The sequence below is a fragment of the Canis lupus genome, chromosome 32, assembly GCF_011100685.1.
Source record: "Canis lupus familiaris isolate Mischka breed German Shepherd chromosome 32, alternate assembly UU_Cfam_GSD_1.0, whole genome shotgun sequence".
Classification (NCBI taxonomy): domain Eukaryota; kingdom Metazoa; phylum Chordata; class Mammalia; order Carnivora; family Canidae; genus Canis; species Canis lupus.
The window spans coordinates 18,795,687-18,816,363 of NC_049253.1; the positions used below are offsets into that span (position 1 = coordinate 18,795,687).

Here is a 20,677-nt window from a genome sequence, read left to right on the forward strand (position 1 = left end):
AGAGTCACACACTCTTCCAACTGAGCCAGTCGGGCAGCCCTGCTATTGGTATTTTGATAGGAATTGCACTAAATGTGTAGGGATGCTATGGGTAGGAAAGACATTTTAACAATATTTGTTCTTCCATCCATTAGCATGGAATGTCTTCACATTTCTTTGTGTCATCTTCAACTTTTTTCATCAGTGTTTTATAGTTTTCAGAGTACAGGTCTTTTCACCTCTTTGGTTAGGTTTATTCCTAGGTATCTTCTTGTTTGGGGCACTCACAGGTGTTTTTTTTTTTTTGTTTTTTTTTAAGATTTTATTTATTTATTCATGAGAGACACAGGAGAGAGAGGCAGAGACACAGGTAGAGGGAGAAGCAGGTTCCAAGCAGGGAGCCTGACCTGGGACTCAATCCTGGATCTCCAGGATCACGCTCCAGGCTGAAGGTGGTGTTAAACCACTAAGCCACCAGAGCTGCCTTCACCAGTGTTTTTTAAGGCCACAACCATGTGAAGCTGCAGTGAACTTCTATTTTCAGCTTGCACCCACTTATTGAGTAGACCCAGCCATGAGCTTTCCTCCACCACCAGATGATCTCAAATAATTCTTCATACAGCTACTATGCAAGGTGAAGGAGATGGGCTGAGGCAACCTGCTCATGCCCTCTGGTCCTACTTATGCTAGATTCTAGGTGTTCAGCTTTTATTTCATAATGAATCATTGCTAGGCTGCCTAGCCTTGTGATTTGGTGGAATAGGTCTGATAGAACCGAGCTTGTCATGGGTAGTTGCAACCATATGGTCACTTGAAGTCCCACAGGCAAGTACTTCCCTTCTATCAGGGTCTAACAGCATGCCAGAACTTGTTTTTCAAAAGGGGTAAAATTCTCTGCTGCAAATGCTGTGGCCTTGCTCTGGAATCCCAGAGGCTTGCATTGGGAGTATCCTATTCCAGCTTGCCAGAAATTCCACATGGTATCTTTTACCACCGTTGACACCTCTATCATTTTAGGTCTTCTGGTTTATCACCATTGTTCCCAGAAATATACTGCTTTTGGCTTACTATCTTAACTGGAGTCAGTGGGGGAGGAGGAGCAGTTTCAGAGGTTTTCACTTGGCCTTTACCACTATGAAAAATCTTTTCTCCCAAGAGCCAAGGTTCCAACTATCAAGTATGACTCTTCCAGTTACATCTTTGGGGAATGGTAAAATAATGATTAGGTGGGTCTCTTGATACCGTGGATTTACTGTAAGCTAGACACTAACTGGGATTCCATTTATTACTTGAATTCCATATGCCTTCATTCTAAGAGGGGGAGCCAGGAGGATTTTTCAGGGCTCTGGGTATCAAAGTAATGTACTACTACTGTTGAGGCCAACAGTATTACAAATATTTAGGTATTCCCTTCTCTGAGGTATACAATTACCCAAATAAATGGTGATAGATCCATTTGAGAAAGGACTGGGAAAATTGTTTCCCTGTTACATGATTCTTTTCTCTTGGGCACTCCCCTCTTTCAGTCAATGGATTTTGGGTCTGAAAACTGGCTCAGGTTCAGGAATTGGGCAAAAGATTATGATGAATACATTTATCTTGATGAATACTGAGAAATGTATAGAATTATTGAATCATTATATTGTACACCTGAAACTAATAGAATTCTGTATGTTAATCATAACTGAATTTTAAAAATTGTGATGTTTTATTGATACAACTGCCTTTGGCCTTCTTATCATCCATCATAATTTTTTGATAGTACGAATCAAATCGTGTTCTTGTTAGCTGCCCATCTATTTTGTACCTAAAGACTTCATGTCCTACTATTTCCATAATTCAGAGGGACAGGCCACATTGGCTGCAATGTATTTTTTAATTATCACAAATATTCTTATCCTTATTGATTCAAAGATTAACAACCAGAGAATCTAGATGAAAAGTTACAGGTGTTTATTATAGTGTTTCAACATTTTATAGATTTAAAATTTTCCAAAATAAAAAGTAGAACAAAGGTAAAGTCTATGAATAAGTAAATATAGAAACTATTGATAAAAATTATTAACACTATATTCTCAATTATTTTTAACACTGAATGCTAGGATCCCTGGGTGGCGCAGCGGTTTAGCGCCTGCCTTTGGCCCAGCGCGCGATCCTGGAGACCCGGGATCGAATCCCATGTCGGACTCCCAGTGCATGGAGCCTGCTTCTCCCTCTGCCTATGTCTCTGCCTCTCTCTCTCTCTCTCTCTGTGACTAACATAAATAAAAAATAAAAAAAAAAAAAAAAAAACCACTGAATGCTGATAAGTTTGTGTGTCCTAATATGACAATATAACACTTTTAGAGAGCAGTGTGAATTCCAATATGTTTGCAGCTTATGAGCTGTTTAATTTCATTGCTGAAAATTCATCCTGAAGGAATCTCCTAAAATATGAAAAAAAATTGCTCATGAATGTATGTATTGAAGCATTATTCATAACAGAATAAAATGGAAATAACCTGAATATATAACTGTGGGGAATTGGGTAAAAGAATTCTAATATACCTGCTCAGTGGAATATTCTGAAGCCATTAATGTTACCAATGTTGTGATACACTAGGGAGGACACAATATTACTTATATAGTATTTCCATCAAAAATGCACAAATCCAAAAATGCTGTATCAACATAACAAGATCACAATAATCTTATCAGGAGTGTCAAACTATGGTAAGGAAATAATCAGATAAACCAAAATAAGGGATAGTCTTACTTTCTTTTTTTTTTTAGATTTTATTTATTCATGAGAGACACACAGAGAGAGAGATAGAGAGAGAGAGAGAGAGAGGCAGAGACACAGGCAGAGAGAAGCAGATCTCCATGCAGGGCGCCTGATATGGGACTTGATCCCAGGACCCTGGCATCATGACCTGAGCTGAAGGCAGATGCTCAGCCATTGAGCCACCCAGGCGTCCCTAGTGATAGTCTTCAAAACAACTCTCTTTTATTCCTCAGAATGTCAATATCTCAAAAGACAAAGAAAAACTGAGAAATTATTCCAGATTAAAGAAAACCTAAGGGTCACTACAACTAATGCAATGCATGGTCCTGGGCTAGAAGAAAAACAATTTTATGAAAGTAATTATTGGAACAATTGGCAAAATTCAAATATTGATTATATATTTTATTTTATTTTTTAAAGATTTTTTAATTTATTTATGCATGAGAGACATAGAGAGAGAGGCAGAGACACAGGCAGAGAGAGAAGCAGGCTCCACGCAGGGAGCCCGATGTGGGACTCCATCCCGGGTCTCCAGGATGACGCCCTAGGCTGAAGGCGCGCTAAACCGCTAAGCCACCCGGGGTTGCCCTGATTATATATTTTAGATAAAAGTATTAGTATTAGTATTACATTTCGTGATGTCATTAATTATATGGCTCTGTAAGAAAATGTCTTTATACTTAAGAGGAATATGCTGAGCTATTTAGAGGTCATTGTGTCTGCAACTTGCTCTTGAATGACTTAGAAATGATGATGGAGGGACGTCTGGGTGGCTCAGTGGTTGAGCGTCTGACTTCAGCTCAGGGCGTGATCCCAGTCCAGGGATTGAGTCCCGCATCAGGCTCCCTGTGAGGAGCCTGCTTCTTTCTCTGCCTGTGTCTCTCTGCCTCTCTCTCTGTGTCTCACATGAATAAATAAAATCTTAAAAAAAAAAAAAAAAAAAGAGAAAGAGAAATATTGAGAGACAAGGCAACATTCTAATGATTGGCAAATTTAGAAAGATTTGTGAGCATTTACTGTTAAAATGACTCCGTAGGTTTCATAATTTTTCAAAATAAAATGTTTAAAAATGTTATCTGGTCTGTAACCAATGTTCAATTTGCAATATTTGCAATAAAAAAATCATGGGAAAAGATGCAGAGTTCAAAATTGCATATGCCCTACAATTGTAAAAACATCAAATGTTGGCATGTTGGGTATAGGAGTAGAAGAGATTTTCCTTTAAAATTTTATTTTTCCTTGCGGCGCCTGAGTGGTTCAGTCAGTTGAGCGTCTGATTCTTGGTTTTGGCTCAGGTTGTGATCTCAGGGTTGTGGGATCTAGATCAAGCCCAGTGTAGAGCCCTGCTTTGGGCTCCATGCTCAGTGGGGAGTCAGCTTGAGATTCTCTCCCTCTGCCCCTCCCCCTGCTCATGCAATCTCTCTCAAATAAATACATCTTTAAAAAGTTTTTTTTCTTTAATATTATTATATTGTGTTTAAAATGAAACCATTACATATGATTAAGTGCATTTAAAAATCACCAACCGGGGCACCTCAGTGGTTGAGTGTCTGCCTTCGGCTTAGGTCATGATCCTGGGGTCCTGGGATTGAGTCCCGCATTGGGCTCCCCACAGAGAGCCTGCTTCTCCCTCTGCCTACATCTTGGCCTCTCTCTGTGTGTCTCATGAATAAAGAAAAAAAAAATCTTAAAAAAATTAATAAAAATAAAAATCACCAAGGGGAAGAACAATAAGAAATAACAAGAATAACAATTTTAATTATTTAAAAATTTTTACTTAAAATTTTTAATTTGATTTAAATGCAACTAATTAACATATAATGTATTATTGGTTTCAGAGGTGGAGGTCAGTGGTTCATCAGTCTTATATCATACCCAGTGCTCATTATATCACATGCCCTCTCTAATGCCCATCACCCAGTTACCATGTCCCTGCCCCTCCTCCACCCCCAGCAACCCTCGTTTGTTTCCTATGATTAAGAGTCTCTTCTGGTAAAGTTCTAATTCTGCTCAGGTTCCTAAACCATTTTGAAAAACAAAAGTTTGTAGACGCAAACTGATTTAGTCTGTTGTTCCAACCCCAAAGTGAAATTTACTAAAGTCCAACTCTAAGTTAAAAAGCAAATGAATAATAAAACAAATTGATCTTTGTGTGGGTGTGATTTTTTAATGAGCTAAGCACCAGACTTAAGTAATGTTATTTCCTATCAGATATCTGACTTAATTTCCCAAAACAGCAACATAATTCCAAGTTTCTTTATCAGTACTTTATTTTTCTAAAATGATTTTACTTATCTATTTATTTGAGAGAGATCGAGGGAGAGGTGAGCAGGGGAGAAGCAGAGGGAAGGGGACAAGTAGACTTCTCACAGAGCACACAGTCTATGGAGCTCCATCTTCCCACCCTGAGATCATGACCTGAGCTGAACTAAGAGTCAGATGCTTAACAGACTGAGCCACCCAGGCACTCCTCTTTGTCAGCACTTTAGATTTAGAAAATAGCAGGATTTTCTTCAACATTCTCTTTTCATCTTACAGAACAAACAAACAAGCAAACAGCTTTATGTGTACAGTTGACATAGAATGTAACATTGCTTTTTAAGACAAAAAGTAAGCTAAAATATTTAAAGGCTTTCACTCAAATATTTTCAGTCAAGTACTGTTGATTGCTCTGCCTTTCAAGTATTATATTTAGCCAGGTTTGTTTTTTTTTAAGGTTTTATTTATTCATGAGAGACCCAGAGAGAGAGCCAGAGACACAGGCAGAGGGAGAAGCAGGCCCCCTGTGGGGAGCCTGATGTGGAACTTGATCTCTTGACTCTGGACCCTGGGATCACGACCCAAGCCAAAGGCAGAGGCTCAACCACTGAGCCACCCAGGTGTTCCTAGCCAGTTTTTTGTATTTAACAAAACACTGTTTTCCCCTTGACCTTTTAATTTTAACAACAGCTGCTGATATTTTCCTATATATTTCCAAAATTTTCTTTTGGATTGTAAAATTTATGTAAAATTTTACAGAATGTAAAAGTTAAGACCTATTAAAATAATATTGTGTTTATTCACCTTGCCATCTTTATTGTAAAATGGAATAGTTACCACATTTAACTTTCATCTGAATAAATTCTCTCAACTTAGCAGGGGTGGGTGGGAGGAAGCATATAAGAATATAAGGAAGAACTTTTAAAGGTCAGATTATTTTTTAAGGTGCTATTTCCATAAATTGCCTGGCAATTAAACTAACAGTTTGTTTCAGAACTCTGCTCAAAATGGTATTTTCTCATTTCCTAGAAATCAGTTTTTACAAGCTAAATATATCTAGTCTGTTAATACATCTGGATCAAACCTTTTCCCCCTTCTTAAAACCTGATAATCTCAGGTACTGATACGATAAAGTGTAGACCCTTGTTTCCTAACTTTCCATTGGAGAACTCTGAATGCTATTGTTTAATTTGTACTAAATGCACCTTTAAGGCAGTCTGGGTGGCTCAGCGGTTTAGCGCTGCCTTCAGCCCAAGGTGTGATCCTGGAGACCCGGAATCGAGTTCCACGTCAGGGCCCTGCATGGAGCCTGCTTCTCCCTCTGCCTGTGTCTCTGCCTCTCTCTCTCTCTCTCTCTCTGTGTGTGTCTCTCATGAATAAATAAAATATTAAAAAATAATTAATAATAAATACATAAATGCACCTGTAGAGCTGGCAAAAGCTTTCCCCAGGTGATTTCTCATTTTTTTCAAGATACAAATAGCTCTTTGAATATTATTAGTATTAATTTATAATTCATATTAGCAAGACAATCATGGTTTTCCATTAGCTACTTGAAACACATAGGGTCATATCAGAATTTTTAGTATATCTCATGTTTTTAAGCAACTTCCTAAACAAGGATTGGTATCTCTCAAACTCTGAAAATTAAAGAGTTTAGAGGCAGGTAAGCCAAAAATTCCTAATTCACAGATCTCTAAAGATGCAGTTGGAATATAAAAAGGCCGAAGGCTGATTAGCCATCCAGACAATTCCTACAGACTGACATTTCTTCAGAGAATGATTACAATCTAAGGACACAAGGCAGCCCCGGAAGCTCAGCGGTTTAGCGCCGCCTTCAACCCAGGGCGTGATCCTGGAGACCGGGGATCAAGTCCCACACTGGACTCCCTGCATGAAGCCTGCTTCTCCCCCTGCTTGTATCTGTCTCTCTCTCTTTCTCTCTCTCTCTTTCTCGTTCTGTGTCTCTCATGAATAAATAAATAAAATCTTTTTAAAAATTAAAAAAATAGGGGATCCCTGGGTGGCGCAGCGGTTTGGCGCCTGCCTTTGGCCCAGGGCGTGATCCTGGAGACCCGGGATCAAATCCCACATCAGGTTCCCGATGCATGGAGCCTGCTTCTTCCTCTGCCTATGTCTCTGCCTCTCTCTCTCTGTGACTATCATAAATTAAAAAAAATAAATAAATAAAAGAAAAAAAAATAAAAATTAAAAAAATAATCTGAGGACACAGAGAAAATTCATTCTGTGGGAGTATTTCCATTTGCCAAGCTCAGAGACCATGATTATAAAAAACAAACAAACAAACAAACAAAAACTTAGTACTATTAAAAAAAAAAAAAAAAAAAAAAAAACCGGGCAGGGGATACCTGGGTGGCTCAGTGGTTGAGTGCTGCCTTTGGCTCAGGGCGTGATCCTGGGGTCCTGGGATTGAGCTCCACATCAGGATCCCCGCAGAGAGCCTGCTTCTCTCTCTGTCTTTCTCATAAATAAATAAATAAATAATAAATAAATAAATAAATAAATAAATAAATACTTTTTTTTAAAAAAGGGCCTCTGGGGTGACTGCCTGGCTCAATTAGTAAGCATATGATTCTTGATCTCAGGGTCATGAGTTCAAGCCCCAGGCTGGATGTAGAGCTAAATTAAAAAAAAAAAAAAAAATTTAATGGACTCTGAGCAATATATGTATAACTATTATGGATCTGGATATTTGTGTTTCCAGTCCTACATTTCTATAAATCAATATGGGAAGATAAGCTTACCATATGGTTGTGAACCTGGAATCAAAGCAAGGTGAATTAGTTGTGAATTAGTTGTATGGTTGGTGTCTAATGAAGAACAATGGACCAGAGATCCATATTTTTGTACCAGAGCACCTTTTCTGCCGAACAGTGCTAGAGACAGATCGTCAAATATTGTCATTCTAGATTTCTTTTTTATAGATACCAAGCAGGCCATCTATCACCCACTAATGCAGGCATTTACTCACATATATAGCATGCCTCCCTGAATTTTGGGTGTTTACAATCTTGTAGACTATTTCTATATACTATTGATTTATCTCATATGCTTACATTTTTTCTTAATTTCAGTTTTAAAAGGTAAATTAAGTTCGTTTTGGGAGTTACCTTATTGTTGCCCAACATACCATTTACATGAATTTTTCATGTACTCTTTGCAGATTATTTCTTTCTCATTATTTCAATGATCTCACTTACTAGACAGTCCAATCACAATCCAGTCAATATTATATAGTGTTAAGAGCCCTGAAGACCAAACTGTGCTGTTGGGAATGTTATTTAACCTCAGTATCCTTATCTATCTCAGAATGTTGTTTAAAGATAAAATGAGGTTATTAAAAAATGAGGTTATTACCATGGCAAGTAAACTGCATAACATGGTGCTTGGCAAATAATAATTTTTTATTACTTACATTATTAGTTTTCAGGCTAGAAATTTTATGTAGTTTTTAAAATTATATTTGAATTTTCCCAAATATTTGTTAGCAAATATTTGTTATCTACCTACAAATCATCAAAAAAACTAATATTTTAATAGTGGAGACAACCTGCAATTAATTAAACAGTGTTTAATATACTCTTGGGTGAGATGCCTGCGTGGCTCAGGTCATGATCTCTAGGTCCTGGGATCCCTGCTCAGGCGAGAGTCTGATTCTCCCTCTCCCTTTGCCCCTCTCTCTGCTCATGCTCCCTCTCTCTCAAATAAATAGAATTTAAAATATATATACTCTTGGGTATAGAGCGAGGGTAATGAAGCGGACTGAAGAAAAATAAAGCAAGGGCAGCCCTCGTGGCTCAGCAGGTTTAGCGCCGCCTCCAGCCCAGCGCGTGATCCCGGAGACCTGGGATTGAGTCCCGCATCCGGGCTCCCTGTATGGAGCCTGCTTCTCCCTCTGCCTGTGTCCTCTGCCTCTCTCTCTCTCTGTGTCTCTATGAATAAATAAATAGTTAAAAAAAAAAAAAGAAAAATAAAGCAAAGTAAGGAGATAAAGAGTAATGAGCATGCTAACTTAGGGTAGTCAAGGAAGACTTCCCTTAGGAGATGGCATCAGAACAGAGACCTGAGTGAAAAGAGGGAAGGAACTATGTTACTGTCTCATTTATTAGATGAATGAGTGCTTGTTATGGTGTTTGTTAGCCGCATCCTTTTGGTTCTTAGTCACACTTCTTTATATGGGTACTGAACTATTTATATTTCTATGACTTAGGATGCCAAGCAGATTTTACAGTCCAGGAAGGAAGTGACTGGGCTTTCCATGTGCTTTAAATATCTGCCTGTGATTACACATTTCCCATTACTGACTTAGTACTTGGTTTGTCAGTTCTGTAAATGAATTCAGTATTAGAAGTCCTTTGAAAAGGAAGAGACATTTGGAAGAATCTATCAAAAGAAAGCTGCTATGGTATGGAGGAAAGAATCTTGAGTCAAGAGAATTGGGTTTGAATCCTAGCTCACCACCGGCTGTGTGGATTTGTGTGTCCCCTAACTTTATTGCATTTGTTTCTTTATCTATAAAATGAGGATGATAATGCGTAATTCACATAGTTGTTGTAAAAGTCGAATGAAGTAATTGATATGAAAAATGGTTGGTATGTTATAGGAAATTGATAAATGTTACTTGACTTTGAAAGCTTAAAGTATCCTTAAAGCTTATGGGCTGGGGTTGGATCTCTGCATAAAGAATTCTTAAGCATATTAGACCAAACTAAAAAGTAGAAGTAAGAAATTCATGTTACTACAATGTTACAGCATGATAATTATAATTAACATCGAGTGTTCACTGGTTTTTTTTTTTTTTTTGAGGGTTCACTATGTTCTAAGAACTATTCTAAGCATGTTACATAGATTAACTCACTTATTTCTCACACTAATCATAGAGGTACTATTATTCTGGCCCTCTAACTCATGACAAAAATGAAGCACAAAGATGGGGTTCCTGGCTGGCTCAGTCGGTAGAGCATGCAACTCTTAATCTCAGGGTCATGAGATCAAGCCCCATGGTGGGTGTGGAGACTACTTAAAAAATTTTTTTTAAATGAGGCACAGGGATGCCTGGGTGGCTCAGCGGTTGAGCGTCTGCCTTTGGCTCAGGGTGTGATTCCGGGTCCGGGGATCAAGTCCCACATCGAGCTACCTGCAAGGAGCCTGCTTCTCTCTCTGCCTATGTCTCTGCCTCTCTCTTTCATGAATAAATAAATCTTAAAAAAAAATTATCAAAAAAATGAGGCACAAAGAGATGAAATAATCCACATATGGTCATATAGTAAGTAATAGGATTTGGATTAGAAATTAGATAATTTGATATTACAGCTCATGTTCTTTTTTTTTTTTTTTTTAAGGTATTTATTTATTTATTTATGATAGTCACAGAGAGAGAGAGAAGCAGAGACACAGGCAGAGGGAGAAGCAGGCTCCATGCACCGGGAGCCCGACGTGGGATTTGATCCCGGGTCTCCAGGATTGCGCCCTGGGCCAAAGGCAGGCACCAAACCGCTGCGCCACCCAGGGATCCCAGCTCATGTTCTTAAATATTCAACTAGGCAACCCTAATTTAAAAGATTACTTATCCTGTCCGAAGCCATCACCTTAGGTCTTTCTTAAAGGAACATCACTGTAGAAAGTGACAGTAACAAAAAAATAGAGTTTAAGGTATGAGCAAGTTTAAAAAGAGAGTGAATAAGGTTAAAATAACAAAACAAAACCCCCAAAAGTCAATGTTAATGTTAGCGGTTGCTTTAGATTATATCTAAAGTCAATAGCCACTACTGTAATATTTTACTTTATTATGCAATTTCATATCTTCTGTCTGAAGATTTACTCATTTTAAGAAAAACGGTTGCTTAATGCTGATCAGAGACTAAGAAAGGCTAAAGAAGGCATCAAATAAGGACAGATTGTCTAAAATTCCAGGCATTAAAAAAAAAATCCCGGAAAGTACAGCAATAATATTTTTGAAGGATTGATTATAACAGATGTGATCAATTTGAACCATAGTTGAACAATGCTCAACAAAACAAGGACTCTGATTATCTAGAAAACCTAAATAAAGTTCCAGTGACAAAGAGGTAAATAAATAAAAACAACTGATGTATTCTATCAAATTATTTAAAATCTTCTACCATGAGTTAAGTCTATAAAGGCTAGTAACATACCAGCTTGAGGAATATATTATGCAAGGAAACATCATGACTATTTATACATGCTAAATGATAACCATTCATCACAGACTCATAAGTAACAGTTACCATGGTACTATGCTGGGCCATTAGTTATGTATTAACTAACTCGAAATAGACTAGTATTTCAATACCATATCCTGTTTCATAGATCTCTTTATTGCCCCTTTTCTTTTCCTTAAGTATAAGCATGAATATGATGGTAAGACGACAAATGTAATTTTTTGTAGATTAATAGGGAAATAAAGTATAACATTTCTACTCTGCATAATTCAGATTGACAAAAACAATACAACCACATAGACACATAGATAAAAATCTAATCACTAAATATTTGACATGGTAAATCTAATGGTGATATTAGGCAAAGACACATGAATGTGCCATAAAACACATGCAACAAAGTGTATCCAAAGTAGGAATAAACTAAGCTACAAAGAATAGGAGCATATACATGTATTAAAGAAGTACTGGGGGCAGCCCTGGTGGCTCAGCGGTTTAGCGCCTGCCTTCAGCCCAGGTGTGTGACCTGGAGATCCGGGATCGAGTCCCACGTCGGGCTCCCTGCATGGAGCCTGCTTCTCCCTCTGCCTGTGTCTCTGCCTCTCTCTCTCTCTCTCTCTATGTCTATCATGAATAAATAAGTCAATCTTTAAAAAAGAAAAGGAAGATAACCAGATACTATAGAAGGTCATCACCGAGATCAATTGTAATTACTTTGGATAGTTTAAGTACCAGTAGATAGTCTCTGTAAGTAGAAATTCATTCATTCACTTATTTATTTAGAATTCCACCTACTTTTAAGACTACTAGAGCTAAGCTGACTGGAAAAATCACCTCTGACATCCAGGGAAACCAACACATATGAAAAGGCAATGGTTTTGCACATACAGCCTCAATTATGTGTCAGTCAACTCAAGCAACCATTATGTACTCAATAATAGCTATGACACAGCTCTGGACATCAGCAACACTGTAAGCAGGCAGACACAGGCAGCCTGCTTATACTGATGTTTCTAGTGTTAACATTCTTTTTTTTTTTTTTTTTTTTAAGATTTTATTTATTCATGAGACACACTCACACAGGCAGAGGGAGGATCAGGCTCCACGCAGGGAGCCCGACGTGGGACTCGATCCGGGGCCTCCAGGATCAGGCCCTGGGCTGAAGGCGGCGCTAAACCGCTGAGCCACCCAGGGATCCCCAGCGTTAACATTCTTTTTTCTTTTTCTTTTTTTTTTTTAATTTTATTTATTTATGATAGTCACAGAGAGAGAGAGAGAGAGGCAGAGACACAGGCAGAGGGAGAAGCAGGCTCCATGCACCGGGAGCCCGACGTGGGATTCGATCCCGGGTCTCCAGGATCGCGCCCTGGGCCAAAGGCAGGCGCCAAACCGCTGCGCCACCCAGGGACCCCCCCAGCGTTAACATTCTTAAGAAGCGTGGAAAATAGTAATGATACACCGTCTTCCTCAGTAGAACTTCACAGTAGTGCTCTATTAGATTCATCTCCATTCGTTTATAACCAGACTGTACAGAATAACACGGTCTTACGAAACAACAGCACGGTGTCTTAGAGGAAAAGGACATGTAGGACGCCAGTGTGAGGACACACTTCCAATTGCTGTGATTGTTGTGAATACAACAACATTTTCCTGAACATTAGAGCCTCTGTGGACGGTAGTAGCCACCCTGACACAGAGAAGGGCTGCTTTGCAACTTCAAGGTTTCATTCGCGTACATAATAATGTAACAACGTAAACAGAAGAAAAACTTTGAACCGCGGGCGGCCTAAGGTAACATCAGGGGAGGCAGCTTATCCTCCGAGAGGCACGAGGATAAGCTCATTAATAAGCGCTTATCGAGTCCGATGCGTTTTCAAAGCAGGTTACAATCCTTACCGCAGCACACCCTTGTGAGGTAAGTGTGTTATCATCTGTGGTTCATAAATGAAAGAGCCGAGGCGCTGGATGATTCAGTCACTTGCCTGAGGAGAATGAGTCAACGTCAAGAGTCACGGTTGACCGACCTAACTAACCTCGGAGGGTCAGTCCAGGGCTTAGTCAGCGGGGCCCGGAGTGGCTTCCCTGGCTGGCACCTGGACTTGGGCTATTTCCGCTCACGTTAAGGGAGAGGAGTGGAACCGACAGGGCAGAACTTTCAAATAATTTTCCCTTCCCCCTCAAGGTTTAGCCCTGAGCGCTTAACCTCAGGAGTTGGGTGCACGCCCCCTCCCCCAGCCCGTGGCAAGCGGGTCCCGCGGGCGGCTCGGCCTCCCCCGCCCTTGCGCAGCGATGGCCCTGAGTGACCACCGGCGTTAGCAGAGCCGGGGGACGGGGGAGGGTCGGCCGCCGCCTCTTTCCGAAAGCCAGAGCAAATGGTGGGAAGTCCAACAGGATCCAAATAAACAGGCAGCTAGCTTGTCCTGGGACCTCCACTAAGCAAATGAAGCCTCCCTGTGCGCGCTGAGCCTGCGGTGCCCAACTTTCCGGGGAAGATGGGAGGACGGGGCAACAAAGGGCGCAGCCGGCATGCCTGGCAGTAAACGCGACAGCAGCTCTCCAGGCGGAAGAGCCCGGGACTGCACACCCACCTCCAGCACGCCGGGGCCCGCCGCCGAGAGCCGCGCACCCTACCCACCAAGCCACGTGACCAGTCTTTTCTTCCTTTTCTTTTTTCTTTTTTTTTTAAACTTCTTCGCCCTTAAAAAAAAAAAAGAGAGAGAGAGAGAGGGGGGAGTGAGCGAGAGAGACTCCACTTCCCAGAAGCCTCTTGTTCCCCACGCAGCCGCAGTCTCGCGCAGGCGCCGCCGGGGCCAAACGGACACGTCCGTCACGTGGACAGGAGCCGGCCAATCCGGTTTGAATCTCATTTTTTTCCTCTCACCCCCCCCTTCAGGAGCGGTTGTGCGATCAGATCGATCTAAGATGGCGACTGTGGAACCGGTGAGTATTGCCTTTGGCCCCCACCCCCACCGGTCCCCGCGCTCCGTCTCCCTTCGGGCTGGGGGACCCCGCGGGGCGGCGTTCCCGGCGCGCACGCTACCTCTTGCTGCCCCCTCCCCCTCTTCTCGGGCCTGACCTCTCCGCGGGCAACCGGGAGTGCCCGGGAGGCTGGCCGCGGCGGCGTGTAGCGCACACGTTCCAGTGGGGGCCCGAGAGCTGGGGGAGCGGGGTGGGGGAGGGGCGGCACGGAGCCTCCTGCGGCTCCGCGAGGTCGTCTGCTGGGGTGCCGGGTGCTGGGGGCCCTTGGCTAGGGGTGTGCGGTTTGTGTCTTGGGGTTGGAGGGGCTCAGGACTGGCTCCGAGCGGGCGCCGGGATCCGCAGGAAGGGTGGGCGGCAAGCCGGCCTGGAAGGAGATGGAGGAGGGAGCTCCGGGGCAGCCTTGCCGTGCTTCCTCGGCTCCCGAGCCCCAGCCCGGGGGTCCGCGTGCTAGGCGCGCGCCGGTCTTCTTGGGACCGGTGGGCCAGGGAAGCCGGTGGGCGCGCGTTGCCGGAGGGTGGGTGGGCGGGCGTGGTGCCGCGGCACGCGCGGAGAAGCTGCGACCTCGCCGAGGGGGAGCCGAGGGGGAGCCGAGAGGGGCAAGCGCATGTTACTCCGGCGCGCCCGAGAGTTGCCGGGGTTGGCGGCAGGGGAGGCGAGAAAGGTTTGGGGTGGGGAGGAGGACCTCGTGTTGCGCGGTAGAGCTCTCGGAGTAGGGTGAAGGGTGGTGGTGGTGAGAAAGGGGGATCACATTGTCCTCTCCCCTCCATGCTTGATCCTGGGCTGTCATGGAGGAGGGAAGGGGGAGGAGCGAGGCCTACTGATCGCGGCTGCTGCTGGTCTGCTCGCCGGCCGGACCTGCTGCATTTCACACGCGCCTGTCTTCCATTCATTCATCCTTTTCCGCGCAGTGCGCACGGCTCCGAGAATGCGGATGGGCCTTGATCCATCCGTTCTCCCGAGCCTTTCTCTTCTGAAAGATTTCTAAGACACGGTTTATTGGAAATAGGAACAGAACTTTTAAAATTAGTTTTCTTTTTTTTTTTTCTTTTCTTTTCTTTTTTTTTTTTTTTTTGACTCGTTATAACGCTTTCCTTTCAGTTTAGGCACCATTTTAAACTTAGTTGAAGCAAGCCGACTCCAGAACAGTAATTTGGTAGTTACCGCCCAAAGGAGAGGATATCTTTGTCAGAGTTTGGGTTTGCCAGCCCTGGCTCCCTGAAACTTACAGGCCTGTGTGGCTGTTTTAGGATGGTCACATCTAAGTGAAATTGTTTTAGAGGCATAATGGAATATTTTAACCACCAGAAGACCTTTGACACGCTGGAACCAGTTCTGGACCTTGGTTGCCAGATATTTTTGTGTATCTTTAATGATAGTTTGTGATTTTGATGATGACTTTATTACCAATTTGTTGTGACTTTTTAAAGACTTCATAGCTAGCTCAAGAATTCTATAAACCTCGCGGAAGGTTTAGAGAGTACAAAAAGACTAATGTTTCATTACGTTGGTGTGAACTATCCTTTGCTTGTTGCCAGAATTTAAGGCAGCTCTTCTGCTTGGTTACTTGTTTTTTTTTATTGGTACGTGTTCTCATTTATGTTCTGCAAAACTGTCTTTTAATTTGCTGATACAGTTAACTGACTTTAGAACATTAATGTTACATAAATAAAAAGGTAAAGGATGACTATGAAAATACTCTCTTTTAACAGTTTCCCATGTCCGCTTTTTACTGGATCTGCTCTCCTGACCACTGTACCAGTACCATTAAAAAAAAGCATTACAGCTGGTTATAGGGGCAAGGCTAAAACCTCTAAACTGTGAAATAATAACGCATTCTGTGAAGTTTCAGTAACATTTAGGTCCTTTGGATTTTGCAGAGCTATGCAGTTTTGTTTAAATAGCACAGAATAGACCTACAAAGTATTGAAGGACTGTTTTGAGTCAGTAAATATTTATAGCCTCTGTTAGGTTTAGGAGGTTATACCAAATGTTCCTTAGAACACAAAGTTATACAAAATGTGATTCTATACCTTGTTGAGTGTAAGACTCTTACTGAGGTTAATTCCCAGTGGTGTGGGGGTGATATATTCATAGTATTCATTCTAGTGCTGACCCAGGGAAATTTGGGTACTGCATTTAAATTTGGGGAGTAGGGAACCTAAAAACCCAAAGTGTGTGAAAGTAGAAGGCCTGTAGTAGTTTGAACTTCTATGAAAAATACATTGACGTGTTCATTCTTACTGAGAATGGCAAATTTTTAGCACTTCGAATGCACCTTTTTCACAGGTTAGTCTTTCAGAATTCTTTGATTTTTAAATAGCGGGAGTTGTGGTTTTTTTTTGTTTTTTGTTGTTGTTTTTTGTTTTTGTTTTTACAGCAGCTGATTAGAACTGAAGCCTACAAAAACCATATTCATATTTGTTCATTGCTATATCAACTAGGTTGTGAGTTTCCTTACTGCTTTTATATTGAGCATAATCATAAGCACTTAAAAGAGTCATAGGCTTTTCCTCCTTGCCCCACCTTTCATTGGTATTTGGGGAATTTTTATCTATGGAAATTACATAAAATATCAGTCCTTTTCAATTCAATATTATTTGATTTTCTTCAAGTGTGTGTAAGAGGTCAGTTACCTTAAGATGTGGATTACAAATTCTAAGTTTTTTGAGCAGCTTGATAGGGCAAATTAAAGGAAGCATTTTACCTTTTTATAGGTAATATGGCACAGTTTTGAACATTGAGATAAACAGTGCTTTCCTGTTATTCTTTGGGCATTTGAATTGTGGCTAGGTCAAAATTAGACAATATTGTGAAGATGGCAAGACAGTTTTCCCAGGCCATCTTGCTTCCAGTGGCTCATATTTCTTTGTAGCTTTGTCTTCATTCCGTGTTCTTGGGGAATAAGAACTATAAGTTCTCTGACTTATAGTTCTTTAAGATAAGAGGTTTTTTAATTTATTTTTTTAAGTTAAACTGAAAGTATATAGTTTAACTTGTTTTTACATTGTATCTCTTGGATTTTAAAACTACATTAATTGCTTAAATGGAATCAACTTGGACAGTCCGCTAATCAAATGCTTCCATTTTTACTCTTTAGAAACATGTTCTGCAAAGAGTTTATTAAAAGTAAATAAGACTTAAAAATAATATTGACAAATGCATTGTATATAGTTCAGTGTTTGGGGTTTATTAAAGACTGCTGATTGACAAGCGGACCTTGCAAATTAATGTGTTTTTGCCTTAATGAAAGAACCCAGTACATGTATCAGAGTTTATTCATAAACCAAATAAATTTGATTCTGGTTTTTATCTTTCAAATTTCACTTGATTTTACACTTTGAGTTAATACTGTACTATGCATAATTGTTTGACTTAGTTCCAGTTTAGAAAGCAGTCATAATTTATACACTGAAGTTGAAGAGAATACAGTGATAAATGAATTTGGTAAGCTTAGTCCAATTTGGACAGCAAATTCTAGGCAAAATTTAAAATATATTGTTTAATTTATATAAGGTTAACAATGTAGTAGAGTACCTGGATGTAACAGGGAACTTGGGAAATGGTTATTCTAGCAATGGTAATTCCTACTTTTCTTTCTATGCTACTCCTTGGAAATTTTCTTGCTCTTCTGGTACTTGTGAGTTTTTCCATCTTTGTTGTAGAAATTTGAGAGAGGTGAAAATGAGCGTGGAGTATAGTCTGATTTTAATATGTATGACCTTGACTAAATTTCTAAGTCTAGCTGAGAAAATGGGAATAAGATATCTTGCAGTGATTTTGATTTTCCAATTCAGTATTCAGAGATGACAGTTTGTCACTTAGGAAGAACTAGGTATACCAAGTTCATAGTCCATGAATGTGTTGCATGCAGGTGTATTATGCATACATATACTCACCTTTTCCCCTCTTTGCTAAGAAATTCACATAGCCATTTTTTGATTGTTAATCCCTGGTCGTTGGCAAGAAATGAAAGGCTTATGATCTGCAATCCTGAGATACTCTTCTCACTCCTATACCTATCATAAAAATCACTAGTGTTCCTTCAGAAGTTCCTATTTATATCTGGAGAAAAAAAAAAGATTACTTTTGGCTTTCAGGTGCCTGAGAACCTGGTCAGAAAATAAGGTTTTTCCTCTGGGTTGGAACTTTTGATACATTATTCCATAGAAACAAGGGGAAGCTCTAATTTAGTCACATTGTTCAATACGTTTCTGTGGCCTTAAGACCAATCTAACCAGTATTGGATTTCTAGGGATATGGGTTTAGAGTTCTAAGCAACTGCCTTAAAAAAATGATCTTTAACTACAACCTCTTTGTAACAGTGATTTTTTTTTTTTTAATGTAGGCAGATCTGTATTTTCTAAAGAATTTATTTGAGAGAGAGAGAGAGCAGGGAGGAGATAGGGAGAGGCAGAAGCAGGCTCCCTGCTGAGCAGGGAGGCTGACTTGGGATCAGTCCCAGGACTGGGACCATGACCTGAGCCCAAGGCAGTTGTTTAACCAACTGAGCCACCCGGGCACCTCTTTATTTCTTTATAATAGCTACCTTATAGCACTTTTAAATGTCAGGTACCACACTGAGTATTTTTACATATATGAATTCATTTAATCCCACAGCAGCCCTATGAGTTAGGCATTATTATCCTTAAGTCAAATGAGAAAACCAAGGCACAAAGAGATTAAGTAACTGTGTGTGACTAACTTGCTCAAGATCACACAGCTAATAAATGGTGGGGTGGAGTTCTAACTAAAGCAGCCAAATTCCAGAGTATGTGTTCTTAACATGACCCTGTCTTTCCAGTAGCCATGTAATATGTTTTTTTATGTGATTTGGGAACAATAATTTGATAAACTTTCTAGGTATTTTGCTGTAGTTCTAAAAGAAAATATGTGGACATTTTAGGCTCTTCTGTACTACAGTGTTTGATAACTGATAACCAAAGTACAGTAAGAAAATAGTACTGTAGTGTTTAAATTTAAGGACTAAACAAGTAGTTACACATAAGGTTATATTTTAAAAGCTGGTCCAGAACATTTTGGATAGATTTCTGAAGAAAGCAAATGATCACTTCCCTTCTCCCCCTTCTCATTTGATTTCTGAATCTTGTCACTTCAAATGATCTGCCAGTGAAAATATTTTGGTATTAAAACCAATGGAGTGAATTTTTTAAAATTTGTGATTATGGAATTTGCTCATAACTACCTTTGTACTGTTAGTAGTTTTGGTGAAAGGTCTAAGAGTTAAGCAGTTGTTTTGAAAAGTTTCAGCATCGTAATGTTGCTAGTCTTTTTTTTTCCTTTTCCTTTTTTTTTTTTTTAACAGATTTTTTTTTTTTAGAGAGAGCTAGTGAAAGAGAGAGCATGTGTACATGCAAGCAAGCATGCAGGGGAGGGGTGAAGAGAGAGGGAGAGAGAATCTCAGACAGACTCCCTGCTGAGTGCAGAGCCAGAAAGACTTGATCTCAAGAGATCATGCCTTGAGCCTAAATCAGGAGTTGGTCACTCGACTGACTGAAGCACTCAGGTACACTTAATATTGCTAGTCTTAAAAGCTGAATTGTTCCAGGAGGGTAGTAGTCAGACCATTTCTTTGAAACTCAAGTCTGCAGTAATTGTTAGAAGTAAAACATATTTATGCGTTTTTAGCTATATGTTTTAAACTTACTGTAAAAAATGCTGTACCGAAATTAACTTCCTGTGCTCTGCTTATTATAGCAACAGTCAATAAGATCTTTACCTGAACTCATGATAGTTTTTTTTTTTTTTTTAAAGATTTTATTTATCTTAAAGGGAGATAGAGCGCAAGTGGGAGGACCAGTAGGGGAAGAGGGAGAGAGAATATTTGAACAGACTGCGCTGAGCATGGAGCCTGATATGGTTCTTGATCTCAGAACCCTAAGACCGTGACCTCAGCTGAAATCAAGAGTTAGATGTTTGACTGAGGCACCCAGGTGTACCATGTTAGTGTTGTTACAAAGAATTTTTATGGGATTTTACATGGTCATCTTAGGGCAATAGCCTTTGCAGCCACAAAGTTTGGTAACTTCCAAGTATTAACTAAGGAAAGATGAAATGTATATCTTTCTCTTGTAGTTTTCCCCCCAATTCTCTCAATGAAATAAATAATAGGTGGGAAATTCATATTTTAAGTAATTTTTTTTTTCCTTGTCAGGGTCACATGGTTCTAAGTGAGAGAGCTTCAAACTCAAACCTAGGTCCTGGCCCCAAAGCTGTGTTACTATTCTGTTCAAAAAAAGAAATTGAAATGTTCACCCAAGACTTAAAAAGTCCAACTCTTTATCTTCAGTAAAACTCCTTCCTTAAGCATAAAATTGCTGCATAGATCATCATGCATAAATGAATTAAATATAAAATCCTATCTTTGAAGGGGTGCCTGGATGACTCGGTTGCTTAAGCGGTGGACTCTTGGTTTCAGCTCAGGTCATGATCCAAGGGTTCAGGGATTGAGCCCAGGGTCAGGCTCTGTACTCAG

General features: G+C 40.3%; 1 protein-coding gene and 1 long non-coding RNA gene across 8 annotated transcripts in view; one reads left to right on the forward strand and one right to left on the reverse strand.

The window, feature by feature from the left end:
* Positions 1-20,677, forward strand: part of EIF4E (eukaryotic translation initiation factor 4E) — a 109,175-nt gene that overhangs the window by 51,936 nt on the left and 36,562 nt on the right. The window contains exons 1-2 of one of the 7 annotated variants that reach the window (XM_038582063.1): positions 12,985-13,120; positions 14,099-14,145. The exons of 1 other annotated variant lie outside the window; for it this stretch is intronic. In XM_038582063.1, the coding sequence (XP_038437991.1) occupies positions 14,128-14,145 (18 nt within the window). In that variant the 5' untranslated portion in view covers positions 12,985-13,120; positions 14,099-14,127. Of the gene's footprint in view, positions 1-12,984; positions 13,121-13,164; positions 13,247-13,550; positions 13,849-14,098; positions 14,146-14,773; positions 14,846-20,677 lie in introns of those variants that run through there. 5 more of the 7 variants (XM_038582064.1, XM_038582066.1, XM_038582065.1 and 2 more) reach the window with 5 other exon arrangements.
* Positions 17,266-20,677, reverse strand: part of LOC111093694 — a 31,650-nt gene continuing 28,238 nt past the window's right edge. The window contains exon 3 of the long non-coding RNA XR_005382791.1: positions 17,266-18,246. This is a non-coding gene — a long non-coding RNA (uncharacterized LOC111093694). The remainder of the gene's footprint in view (positions 18,247-20,677) is intronic.